We start from the raw sequence: 19510 nt of genomic DNA, 5'->3' as shown, positions 1-19510 counted from the left end.
AAACCCAAAATTTTTAAACGTCAAAAAGTGATCGCGTCGCACGCATCTTACAAAAATGGTTGCTTTGCCTCTAATCTACATTCATTCAATGAAACATTCATATAAAGAAAACTTCATCGAAATTGTATTAGTTTGCTAATACAATTAACAAACAACAATCTAGATTATTTACATTTCACGACTTTACACCGCAGAAGCGCCGTGAAACTTGCAATATAAACTTTGATAAGAAATATTAATATAACAGACATATGAAAATTAAGTGTAAGCAATATTAAAACATATTTAATTTTCACACATTCATCATCTCGATATAGTAATTGTTATCATTAAATTCTTTATTCAATTACTAGGACTCGTAATTTGTTAATAACAAAACTTATATACTAGGTTAGTAAATCAAGGAAATTAAATTAATTACGGGAGAGCTGAGCCGCGACTCACCGCCTCGCCACACCCCCAGCAATAGCACAGTAGCGAGACATGTACGTACACACAGTCCAACCTGCTAGCCAACATCGCCAGGACGCTGCTGGAACTAGCCCGTATCCTGCGCACCAGGGACGCGCATTTTTTGCGCATCGTGGCGTAGAAGCAATCAACGCGCGCTTCAGCGAACATCCCTGACGCGCTACAAAAACGAGGCAACCCCAACAGCACCCTGAATGCGTTGTTGTATTGCACGCGGAGAGCATTATATGATTTTTGCACATATTAATGTGAATAAATCCATAGAATTATTCCATACGGGTCACAAGTGTCCATCCGCTTATGAATGGTCCAATAAATGCTGTTCCCAATCGAGGATAAAAACTGCCTATTGAGTAAACAAACATATTTTGGTTATTCCACACTACAACCCTTTGCGAAGCGTTTAATTGCAAAATAGTGACCCCGATTCCTGCACACACCTAATTTTATTTTAAGTTATACCCGTCATTTTCTTATCCGCTGAAAAGGCAAGGGACGGATGATTGTCAACAAGTTAATTTTAAAACGAATGAATAACCCGGGCGAACAAAATAAGCATCTCGCTGGTATGCAATCCTGGTGTTCAGCGGATAAGAAAATGACGGGTATAACTTAGAATAAAATTAGAAGGTGTCTGCAGGAATCGGGGCCAGTATATAGAACTGTCAAATAATTGCCTATTAGAATGGTACCCTATAAAACTAAGCTTTTCTTATTAGAAGCAGATACAACCCTTTAGCTGATTGGTATGTGTGGCTCTATCTGTGCTAGCCTTGGGTAGCTCAAGAGAGAGTGATAAAAATGATATATATCCGTACAAGAGATATAATATATCACCATATCACCTCATTTCTAATTATATCTCTAGCTCACTAGTTTTAGGAATCATTTTTGAGCGACTGAAATACAGTAACACTGAGCCGAGAAGATATACGAAAGTAAGCGAGATCCTGAGATGTATAAACTATTCGAAAGACAGAGATAGTAGATGATATAAGAAAGTAAGCGAGACGTTGTTATGCGTTTACTATCGGAAAGACAGAGATAGTAGATGATATATGAAATTAAGCGAGACGTTGTTATGCGTATACTATTGGAAAGACAGAGATAGTAGATGATATACGAAAGTAAGCGAGACGTTGTTATGCGTATACTATTGGAAAGACAGAGATAGATTATGGCGTTGTATCTCCTGTTTTAGGCTGGTTGGCCGGCGATTATGGAACGCACTCAAAATTATTTTAAATTTTAATTAAATTATGGTGAATAACATGAAAACAGTTGTCGCTAACTAAAGTTATCTCTGTTTTATTTCTGTCTTCAAAATTAAATCTCGCTCAACAATACAAATGCATCATTCAGTTGGGAGATATTGATAGGATTTATGCACCGAGCTAAATGAGCTACTGAGCCGAAAGAGTGATATATATCTTCTGATGCAAAAGATATATATCAATCTTTTCTTTTCAAAGAGTGATAGCGCCCAAGGCTACATCATTAGTTAGGGATCACAAGTGTATGCATGTACTGAAGGGAGTAAAAAATTAAGACAATACAAAATAAATAAAACAATTATTTTTAATAGTAGAATTAATAATGGTAGGTTGAGTAGCGATTAAATGGCAACACCGAGCTTTTGTTTACAACGCGAAGCGAACGCCCGAGAAACAAAACAAGTTTCTATCAAATCCAGTTAGTTATTTTTAAGACTTCACTGAATTAGTGTGTCCAGATTTTATTATTTGATATTCAATAACAACTAACTTACGTAATTCTAAATAATTGTTAATTGAATCGACGTCAGTTTACTATTTAATAATTACTTGTTGCATTTTTTTACCGTTTTCTTTGTTCGAAGTGAGAAAAGTTAAGCGACGTTGCCGTTCTTGCATAGAACTTTTCCAACTTGAATATCACTTCCAAGAAACTTTAGAATCCGTTTTAAGTTGTTGCAACATATTCTATAACAATTTTGTGGTGAAATGATCAACAAATTATGATCTTGTGTCTTGAAATGTGTGAGTTTGAACGTTATACATTTTCTGACGCAATAGCGATCTGGCAACAGTGCACGGACTCGGACTGAAATCGGATTTGCTGATGTATTAGAAAACACCTTGAATTTATAATAGTCTTCACATTCTCCGTTCTTTATGAGGTGAGTTAATTAATTGTAAGTTAATATATTATATTAATTTGCTATGTAGAATTAAAAAAGGAACTGAATTGGTAATTTCAATTTTGCCGCGCGATGACGTAATTTCGGCGGGCGACCACCATCTTTTTTTGGACAATAACACCCGTATTCTAAGATGTTTACTCAAAACTGCCTTCACTCGGTCCTCAGCCAAGGCCACCTTAAGGGATTCTCAAAATCTCCTTGAAATCGGTATTCTTAGTTGGCACCTCAACCTTAACGGAGGTTTCCTCCAGCGAGGAAGAGTGGAGGTATGACGTCATTGTTTTCGTATTATTTTGTTGGCAGCATGATAGAATTCTGTTGGCTGTGGTCACGTTTGTAGTTTATGGGAACATTTAAACGTCAAACAAATTGTCAAATCGACTTTGACAGTTGATTTCGCGGTACCGGCTTTGTTTATTTCAAACACAAATTTCAGACTACTTTACACTGAGCAAGTTATCATCCGTCCCAAACTACTTTGTGGAGTGTGAAAGTGTTTATTAGATTTGTAAAAGTGTTTATCAAGTCAAAATGTCGAGCGGATCAACAAGACAAACTTTCACTGAACACGAAAAAGTGTGTCTGCAGGAATTAGTTTTGAAATATAAATTAAATTCTGCTGCAACTATTGGGGCTGGAAATGCAAATGTAAAAAAAAATGGCTTGGGTACGCCTTACACAAGAATTTAACTCCATTGCGACCAATAGTAAAGTAAGTACCTAATTGTAGCACATAATATTAATATCATTCCTGATTTTGATTAAACTTACAAACAAACCTTTGATTTCTTTTAGCGAACAGAGGCACAATTAAAAAAATGTTGGGACAATTTAAAAACCAGAAGAAAACAATTTCTAGCACAAGAAAAAAGGTAAAATATCATATACTTTCTTAAAAGTAAATATTTAATTATTTACTATTGTTACAAAACAGAGTGCAATGCTGTAAGTAATGTTATTTTTAAGCTTCTCTTTTTTTCATTTGAATTTGGAAGGGAACGCATGAGGACCGGAGGTGGGTTGTATGCAGCTAGTACCTCTCAAGGCTCCCAGGAGGCTATTGATGCTGCTCTTTTGGATGCCACAAATATAGAGCTACAAGGCGTGTTTGATAGTGATAGTGGTGAGTTATCAGGATATACATACATACCTTATTCCACTTACTAAAGGTATGTTTTTTATATCTCTTTTCTATGTTCAGTTGAAAGTTAATAGAATTTCGCCGAGTGGCTCTTGCAAGTAAAAATTATAGCAATTGATAACATTTTCATTCCAGATATGGTGTTGGACCACAACATGTTAGCCCCAGTACCCGATCTCCCTGCACCTGCAGCCCCTGCAGCACCCGCTAATACCTCACCTGGCGAAGGACCATCCCAAATACAAAGTATAATAGTTAAGCTATATTTTTTGCCATTTCTAACACAATAAACAACATATTTTTTTTGCAGAATACATTATGTTTTGCCTTTTTTGCAGAAGCTATTCCTGTGGAAGTTGATATTGAAATAATGGATAATCAATATCGTCCATCAGCCGGGTCTCGTCTCTCCGATTATGAGCCACCTTCTCTAATTCAAGGTATTTTCTTAGATATTTTCTTAAGTTGATTATCTAGTACATTTAAACAAAACTATAGGCTTGATTATTATTACAAGTAATCTAAACCAGTGTGAAGATTTTAAAGATTTTAAGAAAGAGGTGTGTTTAATGAACACTTATGTAACCTTATTTAAGTAACATATTTGGAATTTTTTATTTGTAGAGTCTGTTCCTGTGGCACAAGTAGAGCTACCTCGTCGACCATCAACTGGATTGAGAGAACATGATTATGGAGCACCTTCTCAAACTCAAGGTATTCTTATTATAGCAATATTGTTGAACAAAATCTGCTTTATAAGTAACTAAAATAATTTCTAATGTATTTTTGGTAACAAATTCCTAGAAACCCCATGCTGATCTTGCGCGACCCAACTCCGTCCACAAAAGTTTTTAGAGCTTTCTTATCTTTTGTTTACATTCACATCTGTGAATGTGATGGCCATCTGTCAGCACTTGTGGTGACCTTTTTTTATATTAGCCAGTTAAACGTATTCACTTCGGAGTAAAAAGGATCGGTTAAAAAATATTTTTATTATAAGTACATACACATACATAAACTCACGCCCGTAAGCCCTAATGGGGTGGGCAGAGCCACAAGTAATCAAAGACAACTTGCAGCCACTGTTGATACGATGTCGTTTATTATAAGTAACTGTGTTTATTAAGCCTGTGAACTTTCAAATCAAATCAAATCAAATCAAATATACTTTATTGCACAGAACTACAGAACTTTCGTGCGTTTTAACATATCTTCTTGTTACGTTTCAGCTTCAAAGAACATTCGGGCTCATGTAATTAATCAGGAGTTCACCTTGCGAAAGGATAGATATCAGGTGATAGTGGACAGGGAGGAGGAGCTACACAAATTGAGGGTAGCAGAGCGGGAGTGGCTCGTAAAGGCAGCTGAGGAGACATATCATAAAGCTCGCCTTGAAAAGGAAAGTGCGCAGGAGTTGCTGCTATGCAGCCGGGCTAAGCGAGAGCTAGCAGAGCTGCATCTTTCTAGGGAAAGAAAGAAATAAATTGATAGTTTTTATAACATTTTTTTTATTGAGCATATCCCTTGTATTTGGAGCAATAACTAATTTTAACTATGATACAAATAATGGAATCTTAAAGAATATTTCTAAGAACTTTTTCTATATGAATTATAACATAATATTATAGGTATTTAATACATATCTAACAACTAGATAGAAACTAAACTAGTACATAACACAATACAGTAACTCTTTATTATTTAAATACAAGAAGCAAGTGGTACAAAAGGCGTTCTTTTTGCTGAGGAAACATAACTAACATAACAAAATTATACTTAACTAAAATGTCTTGCGATAAAACTAGCTCTTATAATACTACCTCGTTCATTGTCTGGAACAGGTGTTGGTGGGTCTATCCTTGACCTCAAGGGTTCTGGCATTTCTTGGTTAGTGTTAACACTGATATTGTGCAATACAGCACATGCCACGATGATGTTAGGGACATTTTTTATTTCCATAAACTCTTCAAAGTCACTATATAAGTCACTATCACTCATTTTAATAACAAAAATCGAAGTTTGTAATATAAAAAGTATCGTCACAACAAGCGTTCGCACGGATTTCAAGCGTTGAGTAGTCCTTAAGGTAGGTCACGAGGTACCTTACATTTGACAGTTCATTCCTCAATTTTTACTCACCTCCAGTGAGGAAGAACCATAAGTCGAGGACGTAAATGTCAACTATGAATACCAAAAATCCTCAACCAAGGTTGAGTCGAGTGGAGGAAATCTTGAGTGACATCTGAGAATACGGGTGTCAGTCATCTGTCAAGTGTTCTTGGATTTTGTTCGTGAGGTGTAAAATAAAATTTCTCCAATCATAAGGCAGTTTTAAGTAAAAGCCCCGCCACGGAAGCATCCGGGTAAGTGAGAAATTACCATTTCAAGTTTATTTTACAGTTATTCCATTGCGTATTCGTGTGAAAATTGGTTCTTTGTTCGCGACGTACATAACCTCACTTTTAGTTGCTAGGACACCCTTTTTGGGTCAACCAGTGTCTTCTTCGTCGCGAAACCGTATTTGAGTTTATGTATTTGCATAATCTTGCTGCCGTGCCTTATTCGTCGGGTGAAATCGTACGGTGTCCTCTACCTACATACTTATAGAAAGTACCTTACGGTTTTCACAAGGTTCTCGTCTGCTAAAGTTCTTATAAGATATTCATGACGTCAATAGACCTTCGGAACGGCTGTTCGGTTTATATAAAGAAGATTCCATCACCAGTTAAAAGTTGAAAACTTTATTAATAGTTTTCTAGAAAGTTCTGTATAGAGTCATAAACTTGTATGAACTTGTTGAATAGGCAATTGCATAACATTTTTTATACGAATGTCTAAAGTCTAGATAAGTCTAGATGGTAATATGAGAATTTCTATTTGAGAACACTTTTCAACTAGTTTCAAAGTAGGTACCCACAATTTTACAACAAAAACATAGCTATCTGAAAACAACATTATGCATTCTTATTAGATATATTATACAATTTGCACATATAAAAAATAAAACTTAAACAAAAGTGTAAATTAACTATAATTCCACAAAACTGAGTTTAAATGATTGCATTACCAAACACTGTAGATAAGAATCGCGTTACATACGCTGAAACGGTCTAATATATGCAAATTGTTTCATTCAAATGTGTGTCAGGGTACCCTCAGTTGAAACAGTGTGAAGTATGTAATGATTTTGATACCTACTCTATTGTATACAAGGTTGGTTTCACCAATGATGGACTTACCAAGCTACGCTCCTCAAAAACAACATAGGTGGCGTTGTACAAATTTCTCCATTTAACACGTTGACAGTCCAGTGATCCATATATGGGTCATGACGGACTAACTCCATAAGTCCGTGACCCATACTTGTTCAGGGTGAGTGCGGCCTTTGAAAGTTCTAATTTTTCATGATAGTAAGAGATATGGTTTACTTCCTATTGCACTCAATAGGCATTGTGAAGTGTTTAGAATTAGAATATATTTATTATTATTTCCGTTTTTAACAGGACGTATATAAAATTAAGTAGTAAGCGGGACTTACAATGAAGTCAAAACATTTTGTATGGGGACTGTCAACGTGTTAACTTTCTAGTTTCATGGATAACAAACATAATGCATCTTTTATCTTTTTGGGTATAAATGATGACCCCTTCTATTACACCCAGGCACAATTACATCTTCCACCCATTATTATTCTGATGAAAATAAAGAGAAGAAATGTAGGTAGTAACATAATTCTATAGGTACATAATGTGATTCAAATATCAAGCAACATACAAGCAGTTTATGTATGTATGCATATACCCGAGTAATGAGAAAATAAGTAATTGTCACGTTAAAGCTGTACAACGCCATCTACACTGCTTCTGGTGGAAGCAGCCAGAAAAGTCTCTCATTGTCTATTGACACTAAGTCAGATGGGGTTATGGCCATCCCTACCATCGTAAGCGGATCAATAAAAAATAAAAATTGTTAATTTTCAGATAATTACAAATCCATAGATTGTTAGTAAAAAAAAAAAATGCTTAAGAATACTATGTTAGTACAGCGAAACAATATAAATACAATAAAAGATAAGCCAACTCGATTCACTTCCTCACACATGCTACGTGTAATTCTATGCTATGTGAACCGACCGAGAACAGGCGAGTCGAACCTCTCCGCTATCATCCTCAGAACTTTGTTGGTACTCCCCCGCAGTCGCCGTATTACAAATGTCGCCGCCGACAAACCCCCCGAATGACGCCGTGTTAATGATTTGTCCTACATCAGTACCAAGTATTGCAACAGACCTTTGAATACCCTCAATTTTTCTGCATCATAAATACACTTCTCATCAAAAAAATCGAAACACTTCCGTTTTCATTGTTTCTGTCCGAATTTAACACAAAAAAGAATTCATACGATGAAAAAAAATACATAAATGTATAGCTGGCAGTTTGGCCATTACAGTAATAAGCGAAAATTCTAAATTCAAAATTAGAATTTCATTTGTTTATCTTATAAACGAAATGAATCACTGTTTTGAGACAAATGTGTGTTTAGGGTTGGAGTACATTTAGCGTTTAAAAACTAAAAATTGGCGCCTATCCTTAAACTTTTTGTTTTTTATTTCAATACTGTGACTTTGGGACGTCTGAAAAAAGGTTTTTTTTCTAAAACGTATGGATACTTCGCCCACAGAAGCCGCCCAAGTTGTGGCATTGCTGGATTCTGGCCTTAGTCAGCGTGTTGTGGCTGCAAGACTGCATCTAAGCCTGTCATCTGTTCATAGAGTCTATAAACGTTATCGGGAGACTGGTTTGTTCACGCGCCGTTCAGGATCTGGCAGGAATCGGCTCACTTCTGAGCGAGATGATCGATTTATTGTAACAACTTCTTTAAGAAATCGACGCCTTAACGCTTTTCAACTGCAGCAGCGGCTTCGTGTTGTACGAAGGGTGGCTGTAAGTGACTCTACAATTAGAAGAAGGTTGAAGGATCGTGGACTGGTACCGCATAAGCCAGCAAATAGGCCGCCCTTTAACTGCAGACCATCGAAGAGCGCGCCTTAACTTTGCACGTGAGCACCTAAATTGGTCATACCTACAGTGGAGCAAAGTTCTCTTTTCTGATGAGTGTAAAATTATGCTGTATGGTAACGACGGAAGGAACAAGGTCTACAGAAGAGACGGAGAACGCTATGCACAATGCTGCATTGAAGAAAAGGTCAGCTATGGTGGCGGTTCGTGGACGGTTTGGGGAGGAATCAGCGCCGACGGTAAGACAGAGCTTGCTTTCGTGTCTGGGCCACGTCTGCCTGCACTAAACTGTCATCGGTACGTCGAAGAGTGTCTCGAGCCTCATGTGATGCCCTATGCACATTTTATTGGCAACGGCTTCATATTCATGCACGACAATGCTAGGGCTCACACCGCGGGCGTCGTACGAAATTATCTTAACGAAGTCGATATCTCTATTATGGAATGGCCAGCAAGAAGCCCGGACATGAATCCCATTGAACATCTGTGGGATGAATTAAAGAGACGAATTCGAGCAAGAGATCCTGCCCCAGAAACACTTAGCCAGCTGCAAGATGCAATCCAAGAGGAATGGGACAATATACCACAGCATGTGATCGTGACTCTCATCCGATCGATGAAGAACCGTATGGAAGCAGTAATTAGAGCTCGGGGAGGGAATACAAGTTATTAAATAAACGTTTTTTAGCTTTTTTTTCATTTACGTGTGTTGTTTTATCCATTTCCTTTATACTCCATACGGAATAAAAATGACTCATTTAACAAAATACGAAACCTATGAAAAATTCATTTAAATTTAGAACATTAACATTTAGATTTGATAAGCTCATATTACTCACTATTAAACGACATTTAACATTTATTCCTAAATGTACACATTTTTCTGATAATCCTGACAAAACGTAAACTTGCAAGGTGTTTCGATTTTTTTGATGAGAAGTGTATATTACATAACCCAATGGCAGTTATTCAAGAATCCACTATAGGCTAGTTACCAATTAGTCAAATCAGTTACTTTTTTACTAAACATCAAAACACAAAATTACTACGGAATTTGTATCAAAAAGCACAATGTGACGTCATAGAAAAACATGTTAAAATTCACACGTATTATGGTTTTCTTGATTAACCCTTTCACGGGCAGAGACCATGTGTCATTGATGGTTCATAGATAGTATGGCACCTTGGAATCGGAACGTCATTAGTCGTTTTATCGTTGAAAGTGTTAAAATTCATAAATTAGTTAAATAGAGAAGAAAAAATGTTTTTCGTTAGTTGTAGATCTGTCTTTATTTAGTAATCAGATTTCATAATTTATCTTGAACTTAGTACACAAGCTAATTTATTCGCGTAATTTGTTACGAGGTTTAAGTTTTGGTAACATTTTTTTTTTTCTTGGTTTAAACTGCAATCAGTCCTTAGACTATAAGCAGTTTCGATAAGTGGATAGATGACGTGTCAGGAGCCACAACCAGTGTCACAGCCTCCCACTTTATACGACATGGCGTCTCTTCAGTCGTTTCACCACATTTACGAGGTCTATAAGGTCTGATGCGAGGGGATTCGGATGATCGGCTAGTCGCTCTAGATGTTTCTTTTGGTAATTTTTGATCTCTTCAGCGACGGTTGGAATGTTAAGGTATTCGTGTATTTCTTCATTCTTGCTGAACCATGGTGCGTTCGCAATTGAACGTAGGATGGTAACATTTGGCCGGACAAATTGCGAGCATTGCATTGCTCTTACTAGTATAATATTTGAAAAGGGAACAGCTTGTATGTCTTATAACTATAATATAACTAGCAACGGTAACGGTTTGTAACTTCGAAGGAATAGGTGTATAGTATTACACCCACCTTTTTTTTTGTAGTCACCCATCCTATGACCGGCCTTTGCGAAAGTTGCTTAACTTCAACAATCGCAGACCGAGCGCGTTTACCGCTGCGCCACCGAGCTCGGTCTGCGATTGAAGTTAAGCAACTTTCGCAAAGGCCGGTCATAGGATGGGTGACCACAAAAAAAAAGTTTTCATCTCGAGCTCCTCCGTGCTCCTCCGTGCAATGTTCTAACCAAACTAGGGATCACAAAGTGATTTTCGTGATATGTCCCCACCGAGATGAAAAAGTAGTAGTAGTGAAGTTGTCCTGAAAAATTTAATTTTGAACATTGATCCAAAGCGGACACTGTACTGTAAATGAAGTAGTGTTATTTCAAAATACGAGTTCAATTTATCTCAATGTACACATGAGTTTGCTTAGATAACGGATTTGGGCCAGTGATAGGCAAAGAGGGCAAACATTATTGCGTTTTATTCCATTGGTTTACACAACTGTGTTTTATACTTGTACGTTGTAATTAATGATGATTAGTAACTATTTTAACATAGTATCACGCTTGTGTCCCCGAATAGGTAGGCAGAGGTATACAGTACAGTCATGAGCAATATAATGTACCCACTTTAGGACTCTGTCGCACTAACAAATTTGACATTTAGTGACTTACAGTTCAATTTGTCAAAAAAGCTCGTGACCGTATGGTTACGGGAAGTCCTCCAGAGATTTTCTCATGCATCTTCTTCGTCGTTCCCTCACTGCTGAGGATCGCGACCACAGGTTATGGTTTTCCACTCGGTACAGCTATATGCTGCGTGGACCGCCCTCTGTATGCTGCCGCCCACCGTCTTCTTCACGATGTCAGACCACCTCGTAGGCGCCCTTCCTCGCGCACGTTTGCCATCCACTTGCCCAACGATGATCTGCTTCTCCAGACTGTGCTTCGGAGACCGCATAATATGTCCAAAGAAGCTTAGGGCACGATTCCGGCATATTGAGGAGAGCCGCGTCGTGATCTTGAGCTCTTTTAATATTTCTCATGCATAACAACCTGCTTACCAGCAACAGAACAATACGGTTGGTATGTACACATATGTTACCGAGCTGCGCAGTGGGAGCTGCGCTATAGGTGGAAGTAAACACGACCGATTTGGATGTCCATGTTGATGTTTTGCAAGAAACGATTCTTGTGAGAGAAATGTGGTGTTTGGTTTACAAGCATAATGGCCCCGATTCCTGCAGACACCTCCTAATTTTATTTTAAGTTGTACCCGTCATTTTCTTATCCACCGAAATGGAAAGGGACGGATGATGAATGAAAAACCCGGGCGAATCAAAAAAGGTATCTCACTGGTATGCAAACGGTTTGCCGTGTGCTGTCAACTTTATTCTGTCGGGTTTTTAGCCAATGTAAATTTTTTATAGGGTTGTTTTTCTTAAATTTTATGCCTGTATGTAGATTATCTGTCCCTTTCCTTTTCGGCGCGTAAGAAAATGTCAGGTATAACTTAAAATAAAATTAGATGGTGTCTATAGGAATCGGCACCAATTACTTCTTTGGGGTGGAATTATAGAGAGGAAATCCATACTTCCACCCCAAAGAAGTAATTGGTGCTGATGATGGGCGTAATGAGGAGGGAAGGAAACATATAAGCTCACGCCTATATCCCAATGGGGTAGTCGAGAGGTACATGAGAGATGAGCTAAGTACCCACACCACACCGAGCTTTCTGTTAGACGTAGAATCAGTCATGTGTCGTTCCCGGGAATGTTCCCAGACTGAGAATGTTCCCGTTGTAAAAACTCTTTAATCGTAACGACACTGGCTTTTTTCTTTTTAAAATTGTTCTTTCTTGTACTCCGGTCTTACCTAATACTACCTGATGCATCTGGTGTAGATACAAAATGTATGGCGAAATCGTGGCATCTGGGGGGCTACCGGCTAAGACGAAGCCGATTCAGATTGGAGCAAATCGAACATCGATTTGATTCTGTCGTACCGCGTAAGCAGCCAAGATGGCGATCCCCGATTCGTGACGTCACATGAAGTTCGGCAAGCAGGTCCGATAGATTGAGTAGTGTAACAAACTCTTTAGGGAGTGCTAAAATATGTTATTTTAATACCTTACACAGCATATTGAAGCAATAAATTAAACATTTCGCAACGGGAGAGCGACGCACGTGTTAATCATAAATAATAAATATTTACATTATACTTTTTAAATTCTTTGCGGTGTCCCGGTTAAGTGAACTTTTTTATTATATTTTTGGGTGAATGAACCTTTTGGTTTTTTAATTTAGGTCGGAGTATAGTAACCTCCGCCAATTCGTAATGGAGCGGTGTTGTGGAATACACCCCACTCTGATCCTATATGCTTAAACATACATACATAAACTCACGCCTATTTCCCACCGGGGTAAGCAGAGACTATAGAATTCCATTTGCTTCGATCCTGACACACTTCTCTTGCTTCCTCCACATTCATCAATCGCTTCATACACGCACGCCGGTTCAGAGTAGATCGTATTGAACCTTTTCTAAGGACATCTCCAATTTGATCATCGTAAGTCCTTCTCGGTCTTCCTCTGCCAGCCCTACCATCAACTTTCGCTTTATATACCGCTTAAAAACTAGGGAATAAAGCTATTTTTAAAGTGCTTTTGCGGCTTTTATACGGGCCGGGAACGTGGGCACTTTCCCAGGAACGGCACATTATTAACGTTGAGCTCAGCTAAAGTAGGTATAATCTGAAACAGTATCAACTGTTGAATTCCGAATGTTAATGTGTAAACTTAGATTTATTTCTAATCAACAGTAACTATGACCTCCGTGGTCCAGTGGTTGCGCGTTGGGCTCACGATCCGGAGGTCCTGGGTTCGATTCCCGGTGGAGACATATCACAAAAATTACTTTGTGGTCCCTAGTTTTGTTAGGTCACCTAATTGTCCGAAAGTAAGATGACGTTAAGCCGTTGGTCCCGGTTACTACTTACTGATGTAAGTACGTAGTCGTTACATGAGCCATGTCAGGAGCCTTTGGCGGCTCAATAGTAACCCTGACACCAGGGTTGATGAGGTTGGTACTCCACCTCACAACCCACACGATAGAAGAATAAACTATTTGTCAGAATTCATTGTTGAAAGAGAATTTAAATTAAGATTTCAGTTTTATACCCACTGTTGCTTACTGCAGTTTTAATTGTGTTGTGTGCACTAAAAGTCGCGTTCCTAACACTGTCTGGTACGGAAGGGAACACCGCCCGTGAAGATCAGATACATTTTTTTTTATTAGAGTTTCTTGTATCCTTAAAAGTGATGCTCCTGTTCAAAAAACGCGTGACTTAGGGTGGTTATGTTATGTTAGTGGGCTCTGTTTTCCGCATTTAGACTCTAAGATCGCCCATTATGCGTGTAATTGTTGACTACGTAAGCCAACCTATCTCCTTCCAGAAGCTCAGAAGCCTCCTGGGGTTTTCACAGGCTTCGCGGAGCGACCCCGACTTAGGGTGGTATTAATAAACTAATCTCAGCTTCGAGCCCTGACCGTGTCAATATGTCCTTCACATATTCTTATATAAAAAGGGACTTGAGATTTATCTTGTTACCGGGTGAGAGCCATCAGCGCTCTGCGGATTAGTTTATTAATACCACTCTTGCATTGCATGGTCACGGGTTCGAATGTCGGCTCGGGCTTTAAACCCCTGAAGTCCACTTTATGAGTTTGAATGCATGTTCGGGTCTCGGGTATTTGCAATGCTTTCCTTTCATCGTTGAACACGTGATAATCATTTATGATCCAAAAATGATTTTTAAAACAAATTCTAAAGTCATTGGTTTAGGCCCGTGCTGGATTTGAACCTGCGACCTCACAATGAAGGTCAAGCGTTCTCTCTACTAAGCCACCATGGTTTATATTACAAATTCTGTGCCTATAATATAACGTAAGAATTGTCGAGAGTATTCTGCGTATCGGATCGAATTTGGCAATCGACGCGACTCGTGCGCGGCCTTGTGTGACGTCACACTTGGGTACTCTGCGCAGGCGCACGCTACTCTGATAACTATCGGTTAAACGTGTGTGTGATACAATGGTACTAAGTATAACAGAAGTACATTATATACTTAATGTTATACTTAAGTTTAGAACGATTTGTATGGTGGACATGGCAACGTCAGTTAAACACTTTTGTCATAGTTATAAAGTTTTTTTTTTCACTAACACGGTTGGCAGTAACTGGCAGTACTATTCAGAGGCGGAGGATAGGAGTCCTAGTACGGCATTAAAATAGACTACCCTGGGCGTCATTCTACTCGCGTCAGACAGAGTACAGGGGCAGAAGGCAAAAGGGAAACCACTGCTCTATTTTTCCCTAAAAAGTAGCATGGAGAATGCTACACCGACAAGAGCGTGGCTCTTAAATTAGTCATGAACACAGTTGGCGCGACTATTATAGACGGCGATACGGCTCACCTATCACGTTGATCTAACAGAAAACTCGGTGAGGTGTGGGTACTTGGTTCATCTTGCGATGGATGTACCTATGACTACCCCAATTGGGATATGGTTTAGTTTTGTTAGTTTTCGATCTTCTTCTTTCTGGTGTCAGGGTTATTACTGAGCCGCTATAGGCCCCTGACATGGCTCAATTCTCAACTTTCACTTGATTCATGAGTTTTTGATCTGATTGACTGTAGACTTACACTACCTGGCCGGACAAATGGGCAGCGCCATGTAAGCTCTACTTAGTTTTCGCCTTCCTATGCATCCATACTACTATTATAAATGCAAAAGTGTATGTGTGTGTCAGTCTGTTTGTCCGTCTTTTACACGAAAACGGAGCGACGAATCGACGTGATTTTTCAAGTGGAGGTAGTTGAAGTGACATAGGCTATTTTTTGTCTCTTTCTAACATCCCACTTCCCTAAAATAGGGGGCGAAAGTGTGTATGGATATGGAGTTCATGACTGACAAAAAAATCGTAGGGCACTTTTTTTTAAAATCTGCCCCCAACCACTTCAAAGAGGGGGTGAAATTTTATATCGAACTTTTCGCAGTTTTCAAGTTAGGAAGCTAAACATTGGTACATTGGGAAAGGGGGACCGTGTTACCCCGAATTTAACGCCAGTGAAGCCGCGGGCAAAAGATAGTACTTGCCTCTTCTGTTTTCACATTAACGTTTAAACAAATATTTTGTCGACTGTACTTTGACCGTGTACTTGAGATTCACGTGTCATGTTACGGAGGTAGATATAGATAAAACTGGTTGGTTTATCGATAAGAAACGGTTAAAAAAGTTAGGCAATGGCCCCGATTCCTGCAGACACCTAATTTTACTTTATGTTATACTCGTCATTTTCTTACCCGCCGGAAAGGAAAGGGACATAATATGATTGACAGCTCTTAATTTTAGGGAGAATAAGTAAACGAATGAATAACCCGGGCGAATCAAAAGGTATCTCGCTGGTATGCAAACCGTCTGACGTGTGCTGTCAACTTAATTATGTCGGGTTATTAGCCAATGCAAATTTTTTTAGGGTTATTTTAGATTTGTGCTTAAAATTGACGTGTGTTCCATAAATTTTATGCTTTTCAATTACCCGTCCCTTTCCTTTTCGGCGGATAAGAAAATGACAGATATAACTTAAAATGAAATTAGATGGTATTTACAGGAATTAGCACCAATATATAACTAAAAAACAGATCTGACCAGTGTGTTATCTGTCAGTTGCGAATGTTGTCAGTGTTGCCACCTTGAGGCCCCGATATTAGGTCACCAGCCAAATATGTCCTGTAACTCATTACGTTTTGTTTACCACTAAACGATGGCCTTATTAACGGCCTCCGTGGTTCAGTGGTTCAGCGTGGGGCTCCCGGAGGTCCCGCGTTCGATTCCCAGTAGACACCAAAAAGGAAAAACGCTTTGTGAGACTGTCTCTGGTTTGATCAGGACATTGCAGGCTGTAATCATGATAATATTCTATTACCCTGTGCCCAGCAGTGGACTTACAGTCATGAGCAATATCATGTACCCACTTTAGAACTCTGTCGCACTGTCATATTTGACATTTAATTAAACTTACGGGTTAATTTGTCAAAAAAGTTAATGTGACATGGTTTCAAAGTGTATACAGTATTAGTACTCGTGACCGTACATAGGCTGTTTAAGTTATGTTAACCCAATAAACTACCGAACATTATGCCGATACTGTTCATAACTTTTACTTTTTTTTAATTATTAGTCTTTATTTTTTACTTTTTAATTTTCTGAAAGCCCGTAACCCCAACCAGTCCCGTTACCGCGACCCACATCGGGATCCTGCGCACGCGCACGTATACACTGACCTTGCGCGCGTCTCGTGAACACTGCGTGGTGACGACGTGACTTTGTACGGTTCTCGATTGTATATAAAAGGCTTTTGGATACAACATTATTTATGTTAATTATAAACGTCAAAGGCATTGAAACCCGACAGAATTAAGTTGACAGCACACGTCAAACGGTTTGCATACCAGCGAGATACTTTTTTGATTCGCCCGGGTTATTCATTCATTTACTCATTCTTTCTAAAATTAAGAGTTGTCAATCATCCGTCCCTTTCCTTTTCGGCGGATAAGAAAATGCCAGGTATAACTTTTAGTAAAATTAGGAGGTGTCTGCAGGAATAATTCTATAACTAATATCTGTACAGGTATACCCAATGCGACATTGTAACATATATGCGATAAATGAGTTGTATTTAATTGACCGTCTTCAAGCGCAAAACTAAAAAGCATAAAGTGCTCCCTGATGCTGACCAGTTTCCGAAGGTCTGGAAGTTTTCCCGGGGCCTAGAGACTGATCCGACCAAGTTGAACTTACAAACTCACTAGTAGCCCCTACGACTTGAAAATTCCCCTCGATTTCTCTGGTCTGCCATCATCAGACCCTGATTACCTTATCGTGGGATCACCTTGGGAATATCTCCTCTCCAACAAAAAAAGAATTATCAAAATCAAATAACCAAATAATTTAAAAAAAAAGCATGAATTTTGCTACGGAAAATTTCACTGGATATTAACTCGGAATCATGGTCTGAATCATCCCCCTCAGTATTCGTTACGATGTCACTTTCACTCTGTACGTGAAAACTTTAGTATTATTAGTATGTCGAATAAATATTTTTTCTTTATTTCTTTAAACATACGATAATACCTCCTTCGTCAAAGGCAAGATAAAAATAACAATCTAGATAGTATTTTAGTGACTTCGCTAAAATATTCCAAAACAGAATCAGCTGTAGGTACGGAAATTATCGTCAACTATCGGACATTTTGTTTACCAAATGACGTCATACTGTGACGAAACGCGAGCAAAAACAAATACTGTTTACGTGAGTGCATATCACACATAAAACATGTGAATACACACTTATACACATGACAGGATGATATTTATTATTATACATATTATTCTGTTTACGATTAGGTACAATGATTTTCTCGACTAGGCTACGTTTCTTAAAAACAATGTACAGTGTACAGTGTTGCGTTCGTTTAACCTTCTTATTTCATAGATAACAGATAATCCATCTTTTATCTTTGTTTTTGGCTATAAATGATGAGCCCTGTACAGATAATTACCTATTTTCTCATTACTCGGGGTACATAATTAATCAAAAATATAACGTAATGGCAGAGGCATATATAAAAATAATTGTTGCTTGATATTTGGATCAGATATGGTATATTTATGTTGCTACTTATATTGCTTCACTTAATTTCAATCTCCGTGGTCTATTGGTTAGAGCGTTACGCTCACGATCTGGAGGTCCGGGTTCGATTCCCGATGGGGGACATTGTCGAAATCACTTTGTGAGACTGTCCTTTGTTTGGTAAGGACTTTTCAGGCTTGAATCACCTGATTGTCCGAAAAAGTAAGATGATTCCGTGCTTCGGAGGGCACGTTAAGCCGTTGGTCCCGGCTATTAGCCGTAAAAACACCTGCACCAACCCGCACTGGAGCAGCGTGGTGGAGTATGCTCCATACCCCCTCCGGTTGATTGAGGGGAGGCCTGTGCCCAGCAGTGGGACGTATATAGGCTGTTTATGTATATTCCATTTACGATTACAATGATTGTCTCGACCAGGCTACGTTCCTTAAAAACAATATAAAGTCCGTTCAAGAATGATCTTCATAAAAGGTAAACAAATATGGCTGCCGACATTTTTTATCTGTGTCAAACTACATACTAGTGAAGTGCTGAATTGATTTTAGCTCAAGTTATTTTATCAAAATGAACTGACTCTCTTGGGCTGTTTGATTATTTTGTATGATAATATTAAAATATATATTGTATGTTTCTTTGTGGTTACACTAACTCACTTTGAAAGTCATTTTTTCTGCGCATTTCGGCTTATTAAGTACAGTACACTCACTTAAGTTATTCACGGAACTGACTCGTTTTCCTGACCTGAATGAAATGTCTCATCACTAATAGTCAAATTGACAGCTAGCCACAGATTAACAAGAATTTATGATGTCAACTTTTTTTGTGTGAGGTTTTGTTTGATTTTTGTTTTTACATGAAAAAATGTGTTTTTAATAATTATTTTACGTTAATTTCACATTGAGCTAAGAAATCATACATCTATTGAGTGCTACGGATGTTATTAGAAGAATACTTTGCGTAGTTTAGGTGAAATTCGAACATTCTTTGTAGTAACAGGTTTGTTTACCTTTTATGAAGATCATTTTTGAACGGACTATAGATGGTGCTGTACAGTGTTGCGTTCGTTCAACCTATATTATACCTAATTTCATAGATAACAGATAATCCATCTTTTGTTTTAGGTTTACGCGGTTATTGGTGCTAATTCCTGTAAACACC

At 38.3% G+C, this 19510-nt stretch overlaps 2 protein-coding genes across 3 annotated transcripts in view; both read left to right on the top strand.

The window, feature by feature from the left end:
* The first annotated feature begins 2113 nt into the window (after nucleotides 1-2113).
* Nucleotides 2114-19510, top strand: part of LOC126379537 (cyclin G) — a 46909-nt gene continuing 29512 nt past the window's right edge. Inside the window, exon 1 of one of the 2 annotated variants that reach the window (XM_050028329.1) lies at nucleotides 2114-2629. The gene's annotated coding sequence lies outside the window, so the exon portion shown is untranslated. Of the gene's footprint in view, nucleotides 2630-6051; nucleotides 6158-19510 lie in introns of those variants that run through there. The other variant, XM_050028330.1, reaches the window with a different exon arrangement.
* LOC126379582 (uncharacterized) lies at nucleotides 2766-5294 on the top strand. Its single transcript, XM_050028387.1, has 7 exons — nucleotides 2766-3365; nucleotides 3449-3525; nucleotides 3649-3776; nucleotides 3930-4040; nucleotides 4133-4234; nucleotides 4419-4508; nucleotides 5024-5294. Exons 1-7 carry the CDS (start codon nucleotides 3312-3314, stop codon nucleotides 5275-5277), a joined length of 816 nt encoding a protein of 271 aa, XP_049884344.1. The 5' UTR covers nucleotides 2766-3311; the 3' UTR covers nucleotides 5278-5294.

This window comes from Pectinophora gossypiella, chromosome 29 (assembly GCF_024362695.1).
Source record: "Pectinophora gossypiella chromosome 29, ilPecGoss1.1, whole genome shotgun sequence".
Classification (NCBI taxonomy): Eukaryota; Metazoa; Arthropoda; class Insecta; order Lepidoptera; family Gelechiidae; genus Pectinophora; species Pectinophora gossypiella.
Note: the sequence above shows the minus strand (reverse complement) of the source record. Positions and strands in the feature narration are given on the sequence as shown.